This window comes from Perna viridis, chromosome 7 (assembly GCF_037379345.1).
Source record: "Perna viridis isolate PV_CMFRI_1.1 ecotype Kerala chromosome 7, ASM3737934v1, whole genome shotgun sequence".
Taxonomy (NCBI): Eukaryota; Metazoa; Mollusca; class Bivalvia; order Mytilida; family Mytilidae; genus Perna; species Perna viridis.
Window position 1 is genome coordinate 47,056 of NC_142451.1, and position 12,794 is coordinate 59,849.

At 33.0% G+C, this 12,794-nt stretch overlaps 1 protein-coding gene and 1 long non-coding RNA gene across 6 annotated transcripts; one reads left to right on the forward strand and one right to left on the reverse strand.

The window, feature by feature from the left end:
- The first annotated feature begins 1,712 nt into the window (after positions 1–1,712).
- LOC148610839 (galactoside 2-alpha-L-fucosyltransferase Sec1-like) lies at positions 1,713–8,854 on the forward strand. Of its 5 annotated transcripts, none has more exons than XR_015923964.1 (3): positions 1,713–1,804; positions 3,527–5,262; positions 6,908–8,854. XR_015923964.1 is itself a non-coding variant. In XM_088590577.1 (3 exons), exons 1-2 carry the CDS (start codon positions 1,780–1,782, stop codon positions 4,495–4,497), a joined length of 996 nt encoding a protein of 331 aa, XP_088446703.1. In that variant the 5' UTR covers positions 1,713–1,779; the 3' UTR covers positions 4,498–4,516; positions 6,908–8,851. The 5 variants fall into 5 exon arrangements, 4 of the variants coding, with proteins under 4 accessions (XP_088446703.1, XP_088446704.1, XP_088446702.1 ...); XM_088590577.1 differs by having other exon boundaries at positions 3,527–4,516; positions 6,908–8,851; XM_088590578.1 differs by lacking the exon at positions 6,908–8,854 and adding an exon at positions 5,516–5,794 and having other exon boundaries at positions 3,527–4,516.
- LOC148610840 (uncharacterized) lies at positions 7,889–10,897 on the reverse strand. Its single transcript, XR_015923965.1, has 3 exons — positions 10,852–10,897; positions 9,873–9,890; positions 7,889–8,031 (listed from the first exon to the last, which is right to left on the reverse strand). It is a non-coding gene; the product is annotated as an uncharacterized LOC148610840 (long non-coding RNA).
- Between the last annotated feature and the right edge of the window lie 1,897 nt (positions 10,898–12,794).

Below are 12,794 nucleotides of genomic sequence, written 5' to 3' on the forward strand. Positions count from 1 at the left end.
CATGACCCGTTGAATAAATCAGTTCTCATGGTGCTGGCAAGAAGTCATAATTGTATGACAACAAAAAAATTTCAAGACAAATATTATGTATGAAAATTCTTGACACTAATCCTATGTAAAATCTTGAAAGTTTTAATTTTTATAGATAAATAAGAATTCACACAAGTAGATTTGAATTTTAAATCTTTTCTTAAATCAATTTATTGATTTATTTCCGAAACCTTATTGTTTGTACGTTGCTGTTGTATTGTGATTGCTGAATAATAAAAGTACCAGTCGTACGTCTGCTTATTGATCACGGCCATGAAAGTCTTCTGACTCTTTCTCTCTTCTTTTTGTTTGTACGTTGCTGTTGTATTGTGATTGCTGAATAATAAAAGTACCAGTCGTACGTCTGCTTATTGACCACGGCCATGGAAGGTAACAGGAGCCGTTATAACATGCTAGTGCTAAAAATCATTTCGTAATCAGCACATAACAAGTACCTGGAAAGTCGCTGGGTGTAACGTTAAGAAACATTTGCTCTCCTGGCCTTTTGAAACTTTGTTGAATCCAGCTTTGTGTTGATTTATTTCCGGAACATCCATTATGTCAGATGTTTGTATCTCTTGTGACCAGGTACTTAGTAAGCGTCAGCATGGAATTGCATGTGATGTATGTGACCGATGGCAGCATCGTACTTGCAACACTGGTGTTAGCATTGACCAGTATAGACAAGCCCTTAGGTGCAGAACTCTTATCAACTTCACTTGTGTAGAATGCAGAGACCTACCAGAGCCCATTGACACAGATCTTTTTGGTGGGTTCGACATAGCAGAAAGCAGCCTAGACCCAGACAGTAGTTATGACCAGCCAGATCCAGACAGTATTCATGACCAACCAGACCCAGACAGTGCACATGTCCAACCAGACCCAGACGCAGATCCAGACCATGCCCTAGGTGGTACTTTTGACATTTCTAACCGAAATGTTCAGCACGACCCAGGACCACTGGAGGTGTAAGTACTTTATAAAATCAATGTTTTGCAAAAGATTGCAGTTATTAATATTGTGTTAGACATTGCAGTGACTATATTATGTATTGATAGTAAATAGTTATATTGTGTTACACTTAATGATTAATGTACCAGTTTTATTTGTTGACAATAGAACAATAAATAATTATATAACTTCTGTTGAATCAGGTGATCGATTCAGGCTCTCTTGAGCTCTAGTTTATAAAGTTTAAATCCCCCGTAATGACGTAACCGAAAAGATCATATCTGAATGGAGAGTTTTGCAAGAACAGATAGGTGGTTTGGCCTTGAAGTTCTACAATAGCATTGTATAATTGAAAATTTTAAATGCAATAGGTGAAGTATACGAGTATGAAATAATTGGAATTGATTTGCCTTTAAAATGCGGGGAATTGTGTTCGTGACTTTATTTAATGGAGGGTGTTAGCCAAATTAATTGCATCTATACCTTTGTTGATAAACGGAAGTAGGAGAAATTATCGATTTTCGTCATCTTGGCATTTAACACAAACTGTGTATAAGTAAATGCAAAATATTGCGGGCAAGTTCTGAATGATAAATCGTCAAGTATCGTGAATATTTCGGTTTCCGGATCTCTCTCTCTCTCTCTCTCTCTCTGATCATTAATCAAACCCATTTGTTAAGTAATTTCATTTTTAATTTCAATTACCAATTCATTTATTTATTAAATGGATGGATGATTTATGTATTAGTATTGCCATCCTTTATTGTTTCTGTAAAAAGCATTGCTACATACTAGAAAATGAACTTCTACTGTTTAAAGAAAGGTGAAATTTACGTAAACATAAATATAATATAGATAGGGTTATATATAGATATAATATATAATTAAAATTTTGTTTAAATGAGAATACACTTTAAGTATTTGTTTATCCCGTTATTTCGACCTATTAATCACTGTAAAACGCGACATTATTCATCCCAAAAAAGATGTTTTAGTTGTAATTGTGATGAATTTCAAACAGTTAATATGTTTAACTTATTTTTTTTTTTTTTTGTCAATCAATGATTGACATCTCTTAATATTGAATAAGGGTAACAAAAAATAACCGAACAGTAATCCGATAACCCATAATCAAGTCAAATCAAAAATAAATCTGACAAAATAGATATTTTATTACCGGAGTAGCTGGAACCGCAGTACTCCTGATTTGATACATGCATTTTAAACAAAATGATTAGTTAAATCTAGGTTTTTCAGCTCGCTAAACCCCCTTTTCCGTTAAGGCGTGAATATATCGGTGGTGATTAAAACATTTGCATGTTATAGTGTCTTAATAGGTAAATCAGTGGTCATATCAATATAAACAATAATTTATAAACAACAATCATTACTCATTGTTTAAGAAGAAAATGAGTAATTTTCAACCAAGAACTAATGTATCCTAGATTCAAGAGTCTGTTACGCTGAAACCTATGGCGTTACGGAAATCCTTGTAGTTAGTACTTGCTCTAGCGTAGCGAATCTATAGTGAATTATAAATACCATATACAGGCGTTGAATGTATATTGCTGAAAAGGTAAGGAAAATGTCAAAAGTCACAAATCTTATTACTGACCACTGTTGTCGAATTAGAATTATGGGTAAAAAAGATGTTAAACAAGCTTTTTCAGAAAAAAAACAGATGCAGAATTCTGGACAGCCGAAAGTTGATAATCGACTTACAGCGCTAGGAAGGTATTCAATTTTGTATTAATTATATAAAGTATTGAAAAATCCATAGAAACTACAACATAAACAAATATACGTAAACTAATGTCCGGATGATAAACTACGGTAATAAAGCTAGATTGTTGGCTTTGTTATAAAGACTTTATGCACTATATTAAATAGTAATAATTTTGCAAAATTCTTAAAATATTTCATAAATTAAAAATTGCTACATCGTTATTTTTAAGGTACTATTGACATTCATCGATATCATAAAAAAAAACTAGATATGAAAACACTAGCGAATGAATTTTATAATAGGAATTTAAGAGAATTTAAGAATAGCGCTATTTTTTTAGAAGTACAAAAATGTCTTGGGTTAGAGAAATATTTGGAATTGCATATCGAAATTGCAAAATTGTTATTTAACATCTAATATAACAAGAAGCTCTTTTTTTAAAATACAACTACCTTTTTGAATTGATTTTAACGTATTTAATTGTGAAATATTTTCCCACAGTGGCAGGATTCGAAAAGGGAAGGGTTGTGGTCATGCCAAAGCACCTTTATCCCAAGTCAGGAATTTCTGACATCTATATGACTTGTTTCATTTTACATTTCATTTTTCTGTTATGATGCTGTATTCTTATATAGGGCATCTTTGCTGTACATGTGTATAAAGTATATTTGGGAGCAGGTGCAGCCTGCCCTGCGGAGTGAGGGATTCCACCTTGTTCATTTTGAGTGGGGATGTTGTCTCTTTGGCAAATTTACTATATCAATTCTCGTTATATTCTAAGTATAACAATATTTGTTTATATACGACTCTTTTTTTCAGAAACATGTGTGATTGTGATGTTTTTCGTGAGTGTACTATGCATTCTTGGACACAGATTTGAAATATTCAAAGTGCCATTTTCAAATACTTCAATTGATTGCTTCATGCATTTTAGAAAAAAATCCGTAACACAGTATGCTGTTTGTCCTAAATTTGCTGGAAGAATAGGTAATCAAATGTTTATATATGCATCGTCGTTTGCTGTGGCTCTGATGAAAAATATGGAGGTAGAATTAACTGATGATTGCAGTCTTACTCAAATATTCAACCTTCACGCAAATATTATTCCTCGATATTTGTTCTGGTCAAGATGTCGTTTTGTAAAAACAATGAAAGAAAGCCATGGTGCCAGGTTTGATAGGCGAATCGTAGACTTTACACCTAGAGAGTCTATAAGCTTCGTCACGTATTTACAATCCTATAAGTATTTTGAAAACGAACGAAATGCAATTTTGAAAGAATTCAGCTTTAAACAGCACATTCGAATGAAAGCTAAATTCATTTTTGAAAGAGTTACCACAGAATGTAATAATGCCATTGATAGTAAATGGCAGTTTGTTGGAGTTCATGTCAGGAGGGGAGATAAAATAGATATTAGAAAGAACGATAAACGATCTGGAATTAAAGTTGCAACTAAAGAATATCTTTCAAAGGCTGTCGACTGGTACGAATCAATGTATACAAATGTATTCTTTGTAGTAATTTCTGATGATATGTTATGGACAAAGAAAAACATGCCTGGTAATATCAAAGTAAAATATATAGAAAATAATCCACCGGAAATTGATTTAGCAATTATAACAATGTGTGATCATTTCATCATGACTGTAGGGACGTTTGGTTGGTGGGCAGGATGGTTGATCGGAGGAAACGTTACTTACTTTAACAACCCTGCGGAAGACGACTCTGTTCTTAAAGAAGCCTTTGGAGACTATACAGATCATTTTCCGGATTACTGGGTTGGCTTGTAATATTACCATATTTTAAGAGGTAAAACTACTAAAATAAGTAAAGTATCATAAAAAAAAATTGAAAGATTGAACTTAAAAGAAACGTTTTAAAACAGCATTGATGAAATTATTAAATTGTCTTCTTAAAAATAATGATAAAAATCACCTAAAGAATTAACTAGCGTTTTGTTCGGGATGACCTTTTGCACTGTTCACACTTGCTGTAATATAACATTATTTTGGACACATAATCATGAAATAAAAAAAATATGTCATGAATGTGTAAAAGACCACAGATCAACGGAAGATATTCTTTATTCAAAGATATTCTCACATATACAAGGCATATTACCTGTGACAATTATGATCCTTTAAGAAATAGCCAATGTGAATATACACCAAATAAAAAAATATTTCGTAAGAAAAGTGCGGACAAAAAATTATGTATTTTTGTTAATTCATGCAAATATGCTTTAAACTGTGTTATGAATTAGTAGTTCTTGTCAGTTAAGCGATTTCTTCCTCGTACTAGTGTTTTGCAAACCCTTTATGTTGGTAGTTGTTTATTTAATGAATATAAGATCAGAACAGAAGACCAGGTGGTAAAATCGAACTATGTACATGTGGCAAATGTTGTGTAAAAATAATTGTGTACTTTGATATGGTTAAAAATTCTGGCAAATAATATTGGGCATCATTAACGCGACACTTCAGAATCCAACTTCTTGGCCTGAGAGTGAAAGTAAATGGCATATTGAAAGAAACATATTCGACTTTATTCTTAAGGTAAGAAAAAAAAAAGAAACTAACAAGGTAGAAAAAATGTAAAGTTTTCAAAAGTGTTTCCCTTGTCAAATCATTTGGTAGGATCCAAACGTCTTGACCAATAATCAGTATTAGTGAACAAAGAATGTAAAGGTTTTGATAAATTTCCGTTCTACAAACAAAAAGGTTTAAAGGGTAAAACATGTCTTTGCAAAACCGTGCCTATCAAACTTCAAAATTAGGCGAATTCAGTTTTGATTTGCTTATTTCACAGTAATTATGACTGAAAGTATACTACATCCATATGATTTATGACTAACATTTACCATATGTTATGTTACAATGAACACGGTACACGGAAAGGACACAATACACGGTACAAGGTACACGGGACATGGAACGAACGAACACGGTTGTTGTTTTCAGTATGTTTGTTTTACCTATTTTGTAACAGTGTTATATAGTTGTATATACTAATTAATGTATAATTAAAATTAAGAAAGATATATACATTTCACTACAACTCTTAAAGTCTGGGAAACACGCAAAACATGTACTATGTACTATTAAACATGTACACACGGATGGTTTCAGGGTTTTTTGGGATTATGCTTGTTTTTGTTTTTGTGGTTTTTGTTAATAGCTATATTTTTGGCTAGTAAAAAAGAATCATGTTATTGGAATTTTTTAACACAGATCAAAGTGATAAAATTATCAATAATACAAAAACAGATTATAATTGTTCAATTTAAAGGCGAATGCTCTTACTAAAGTCTTTATAATTCTATTGATTTCTGAAATGATTATAATAGAACGACGATTGAGGAAAATCATACTTTTTTTTTGGTAATAACATGGTGATATATACTGAAAAAAAATTACCCGATACAAAATCATTTTTTTTATGTTTTAACCGATGACTCTATAGACATACGATGTTTTCGGACATTGACCTTTAATTGAGTCATAGAATCTTTGTTCCCTTGATTACTCTTGCTACACTTCTATTTTCAAATACCTGTTTCTTGTCTTGTTCTACTAATAATCCCTAATTATCTTAATGTTTCTATATAAAATGGTTTAAATTTAAGGTTACATATAGGTTCAAAAGACTGGTTGTTTGATACATACTTTTTAAAATGTAATATAATTATCATATATGTTCACCCAGGTCACAGTAGAAAATAATTACTTCACCCTAATGTCAATATTGGCGAATGAGGTGTTTCGTGTCGTTGTTTGACTTTTTAGTTCATTTTGATTTGGTATCATCGTTCTTTAACCGTGGATTTCATTCCTTTTTTTGGGATTTTCAGAGCTTACTTGAAGGTTTCACCGTATCTGCATTTTTTTCTATAAGTACTTATTTACTTATACCATATGTTGTTTTTGGGTTGTCTAAAAATATCGGCAATATAAATATGATTCTGTCATAACTGAATTGAATTAAAAACATGTTCTAGTTCTGTGTCTGTTTTCCATGTTTGGTCTTTGTCCCTGGATTACATTCTTTTGATTACCGCTATAACATTGGTTCCCTTGATTACTCTTCCAGTGGTTGTTGTTGTTTTTTTTTAATGTTTATTGTTATGCGTTTTACGTTTTTGTTCTATGAGATGAGGTCGATTTTCAGCTTTTATGAATAGTTTCACACCATTTATTTTAGGGAATTGTACGATTTCTTTTTATGGTATGGATTTTGCCTAACATTGAAGACCATATGGTAACCAGTTGAAGTTAGATTGTTCTTTGCTTGGCATTTGGTGGATGACTATCTCATTGGCAATCATACCACATCATCGAAAACGAATCTCTGCGTAATATCCTTTCTAAAGGTCCCAAGTGCCATGAACCACGCTCCATAAATTGGAATTATAACTTTAAAGTTCTTATGGATGCCGTCGAAGACTATGCAAGAAAATGGATAAAACGAGAACAAGAAGACATTGATTCTCTGTCAGAGTAGTTAAAGGCCGTGAGGTCTTTAATTTTGATACGAATGAAAGTTTAAAGTAGGTCAATGAGTGCCAAGGCTACATCTGTTTTCAAAGGCCCCAATATAGCAAGCAAAAACATTGTCTACTATACATGACAAATATGTTGTCGTACCAGCAGACAAAGTCCAAAACAGCATTATTTTTTTCTGCAAAACATCCAATGTTTATTATCAGAGGTAGACGTAGAAAATAATAGCAGTGATAAGACCTATACTGCTACCACACTCTCCAAAGAAGAGATTGTGGAAAACCATAAATCTGTTCTATCCTCTTTTGGTCTCTCTACCAAGAACGATGATTGTGATTTACCGTCTATGTACAAATGTACTGCACTCCTAAACTCCACAAGAATCCATACAAACAGGTTACATAGCTGGATCTTCAAAATGTACCACCAAACTTCTTTCAAAACTTTTAACTTCTATACTCTCACCTGTCTTAAGTCTTACCAAAACACTTGTTACTCCCGAAGCGCTATTGATTCAATGTGGATTCTGAAAATTCGTAAGGTCTTTCGGAGTTCCTCAATTCAAGTTTATCATCAGACTAGAATAGCATTAAAATCTATGATTTTTCAACACTGTATAGTTTTATTCCCCATACTCAGTTAAAATCCCGACACAAATGCATTTTTTAGTTCCAAATCATCTTCCAAATAATTTTTGATCGACAACATATTAGTCCAGGGTGGAGGACGCGTTTTTCAACAAGTGGTCAGCATTCCAATAGAAATAACTTGTGCTCTTCTACTTCCTGACCTATTCCTTCATTCTTATGAGACTTTATAGCTGATCTGATGCAAAAAGAAGGAACATCGTTAAAATAGATCCTTTAATCTCAGTTTTCGCAATATAGATGACGTATTAGCAATCCTAGTTTCGGGGATTTGATACATCAAATCTACCCCCAAATAACTTGAGATAAAGGATACTACAGACACTGTGAAGTCAGCCTCATATCTTGATCTACAGTTAGAGATCAATGGTAAAGAAAAACAATTTACCAAACAACGACAAACGTGGTGACGTGGTTCATTCTTTTCATCTGTGACAACATCCCTTCAGCACCTGCGTATGGTGTTTTCATATCACAACTCATACGTTAAGCCAGAGCTTGTCGTAACTATACAGACTTTTTGTATCGCCCTAGAGATCTTACTATTAGGTTTCTGGAACAGGGTTATGTTGCTACAGGATTGAAGTCATCACTACAGAAGTTTCATGGTAGTCATCATGATCCCGTCGATCATTACTCGGCCACTAAGGTTATTAGTTTTGTGATGCAAATTGCATTAAAGCTTTGAATAGTTCCGGATGCACACCTGCACATGCCAGAGAGCAACAGCTTTTATCGGAGATGACAAGTATTACACAAAACTCCAGTTCATGATACAAAACTAATACTTAAGACAATTCATTGATTAGAGTTTGTCATTAATGTGCGATATTTTAGAAAGGGCAAACAATTGTATTTGTATTCCTGTTTTGAAAACTTGTAAAAATGTAGATATAAACAAGTCACTGACCAATCTGGTATATTTGATTTCACTTATCAGATAAAACATGTAGATATAATCAATTACAAAGTAGACATAAAAGATACAAGACAGAGATGAATATACAAACGAGGGAAAACTCTGGCCAAACTAAGTTGCGAATACCAAAACGTGCCCCAACAAAGTGCAGGTCGTACATGACATACAACTTCAAAAACACATACACAATGATATAAAATTATTTTAAGTACGATTTCAGCCTGGTAAAAAGCATTTTCGCATTCTTGCAAGACACTCATATTGACAACAATTAAATCTAATAAACTGCACCATTCCTTCAAAGTTCTGAGCATCATTTTTGTGCTTTGTTGTGTATTAGTTTTATAGGTATTAGTTTGTTTTTTCAGTCTCTTTTTCTTGGCTTCATCAACAAAATTTAGATATTATGAAAAATATTCTCAAAATACGCAGACTTTTTGTATCGCGCTAGAACTCTAACAATAGGCTTCTGGAACAGGGTTGTGTTGCTACAAGATTGAAGTCATCACTACAGAATCGTGGATCGTTATGATGTATCCATCAGCACCATGAAAACTGATTTATTCAACGGGTCATAGTTCACCTTTGCTCGTTTGTCTACCCCGGACTTGACTTTTTATGAGCAACTCGGCGGATGTTTCTAGAAAAGCAGAGAACGCTTACCCTACCGGTGCATCTGGTCCATGCTCCCAGTTTTTAGTGGAGTCCGAGTTGCTCATTTACTTTTGTTACTTTGTATGTATGATTTTAGTTACTTTATGTTCTTTGATGTGTATGTCTGTTTTTCATGTCTGGTCTTTGTCCCTGGATTACATTCTTTTGATTACCGCTATAACCTTGGTTCCCTTGATTACTCTCTCAAATGAAGCACTTTTTGTACATAGTCTATGGTCAGTCTTTATAAATTCACCTCTGTCGAAATCAAGATGGCCATGCTATAACATTTAGGAGTACGTCTCCCTACTGTGCTTACAAAACATTTTGTAGTTCTTGCATGACTAACCTGAAAACCCAAATGTAGCCAACATGTTTGCATTTGATCAATCTGATTTAAAAAAAAGTGTCTTGTTACATATGTCTTAGCAGATAGTGTTACTCACATGCGTGGACAACTTGTCCTATATCAAGAAAAAATATTTATATTATCAAAAGATTTGGTCACTAATCTTGCATCTAAAAACCAATCACAAACTTTTGAAATTCAAAACCATTCTTTAAAAATTTCTTTGAAACACTGATTTTTGACGTAACACACAAATTTCACAAGACTCCAAAATTCTTATTTGTCTTGTTAATCTATCATTTACAAAAACTTTAAGTCTTATAACATAAACACGAAAAAACTTCAACTAATCCCCCCCCAAAAAATAATAGGATTTGAAAGCCCAAGAAAGCAAAATCGCATCATTTTATCATGTCAAGAATACTATATTTCACTGTATTTTGTTGTTGATTTTGTTGTTGTTGTTGTTGTTGTTGTTGTTTCGTTTTCGTTTTTGTTTTTGCTTTTTATAGTGTTTTGTAAAAGACATTGTTTTCAATTATTGCTGTTGATGATAAGAGAATTATGATAAGAGAATGCCAGAAAAGAATTTAAGTAACAATTCACTATGCCAAATAACAGAAAAAAATAAAATTATACATAACGAAATTATAAAACACTAACAGAAACATTCTGACATAAGCAACTGCACAAAAATTATAAATTATTACTTAAATGAATTATGTTATACGACGTTGCGTCAAAATTGTAAATGGTCACTATGTTGAAGTTAACGACGTTCATTAACTGTCCGAAGTATCAAGACACAGAAAGCGCTAACAGTGAACTTTTTATGAGTTCATTTACAGATGTTTATTCTGTTATTTAAACTGTACCAAGGAACTTTATATTTCAATCATATATAGTTGAAATGTTGTGGTTATTTGAGTTATGTTTTTGTTTCCTTTTCACTTATATCACTAGTTTAACGCTGTGATATTGATTTCTAAAGCTCTAGCAAGCACATACAGATCGTTTACATTTTTATATTGGTCTTTAAAAATTTTAAATGTAATAATCATTGCAACGAAACATACCACAACTACTCCAGTAAACTTTTTCTTTAAACCTAGCATTTTAAATTATGGAACATGTTCTGCTTCAGTGATTTCGATAGAATGACATTTTATCTACTATCGAGGGTAAAAGAAATAGTATACATTTGTCATATGCAATAAGTAAACAATGCGTGAAGTATATTTAGTTAAGTGTCAGTCTTTGTAAGAGTAATCATGAAAACCAAGGTCATAGCGGTAATCAAAAGAATGCAATCCAGGGACAAAGACCAGACATGGAAAACGGACATACACAACAAAGAACGTAAATAAACTTAAATCATACATATAAAGCTACAGAAGCAAATGAGCAACTAAGACTCCACTGAAAACTGGGAGCATGGACCAGGTGCACCGGTAGGGCAAGCGTCCTCTGCTTTTCTAGACGACGACAGAAGAAAGGGAAACTATGACACGTTGAACAAATCAGTTTTCATGGCGCAGAATTAGGCAGTGTTTGAAACATCGTATGACAAAACCTCATCATTTTGATGGTGTAATTTGACTATTTGCACCATCAGAATCGGAGACAAAAGACAATATTTTCCATGTCATGTTGGTGCATTGAGTTATAGTTTCATTGAAATACCACTGAAAATGAATATTTCAAGGGCAGATAACTCTGTCAAAAACTTCATGTATCTAACATTCTAATGCACAATTTCTGAACAAAGCCAATGATGCATAATGCAGAGATCAAAATATGATCTTTTGAAAATAGAGAAAGCATCCTTGAATGATATCACATTGTCAGATCCGGGGGAGTTTTGACGTGCATGTTTCTGATTTTCCCATTTACCCGATTCGTACCAACACTTAATTATTGTAATTTTTATTCGTACATCATGTAAAATTATGTATTTTCTTTTATTTTATTACAAATTTAATAAAAAAAATTATCCTAAGTATTTTATTTCAAAATTTTCACAAAAACATTATTTTTGCAAGAGTACTTTACATCATAGTTGATAAAAATCAGAGACACTTCTCGGTTCCGTTAATCTGCGAGTTAATGCATCAAATTTGTTACACTTGAATGATATATTAATGGAGTTTTTTCAGTTTCTCATTGTCCGTTTTTAGCTTTTTAATATCATTGTAAATTTAAGTTAAGATCGATACAGGTTGTTAATAAAAAATGTTTGTTCGATTCAACCCTATTATCGAACATACCAATGTAATAGAACTATGTACTGGATTATCTAACTCCACAATAAACTATACAAACAATGTACAAACTTTCAACTTCTACGTTCACAGCTGTAAAAGATGGTCTCCAGTCCTACAACGACACTTATTACACCCGCAGTGGTATTGATTCAATGTTGATCCTGAAAACTTCGAAAGCTCTGCTAGAAACCATCAATTCAAGATTATTATCATACAGTACCTGAACCGGTCTGAGCAACAAACATTGCGAACGGTCATCGATTACCAACTAGTTTCCGATCAGTCATCGATTTGTCAAAGAGTAATAAAGGGCACCAAGGATATAGGGTAATCAAAAGAATGTAATCCAGGGACAAAGACCAGACTTGGAAAAAGGAGCCTAGCTGCTCATAAATAGTCAAGTCCGGGGTAGACAAACGAGGGGAGGAAAACCATGACCCGTTGAATAAATCAGTTTTCATGATGCTGATGGATACACCATATCAATTTGCTGGATCGGAATATGAACCCGTTTTTAGAAATGTCTGGATCTGCCCCTGCATGTGTTGTAAAGAAAATTGAAAGGAAGTTTTCAAATATTTGTTTGCAATTAATATACATTCATAGTCAGTTTTTCGTGCTGCTTGGTGTAATATTCTCTGACCCTACCGGAAAAGGACCGTGCAAATGCAAATTGTTAATTTTAATGTTATTTTTGAAACTGTGGTTAGATGAAACTCTCTTTCGGAAACAGCACTTTCAAAATCTTTAATGGC

Coding starts and splice junctions, on each gene's coding strand:
- LOC148610839 (XM_088590577.1), top strand. CDS start 1,780: ATGAACTTCTACTGTTTAAAGAAAG. Junction 1,805..3,526: donor CTTCTACTGTTTAAAGAAAG/GTGAAATTTACG, acceptor TCTTTTTTTCAG/AAACATGTGTGATTGTGATG.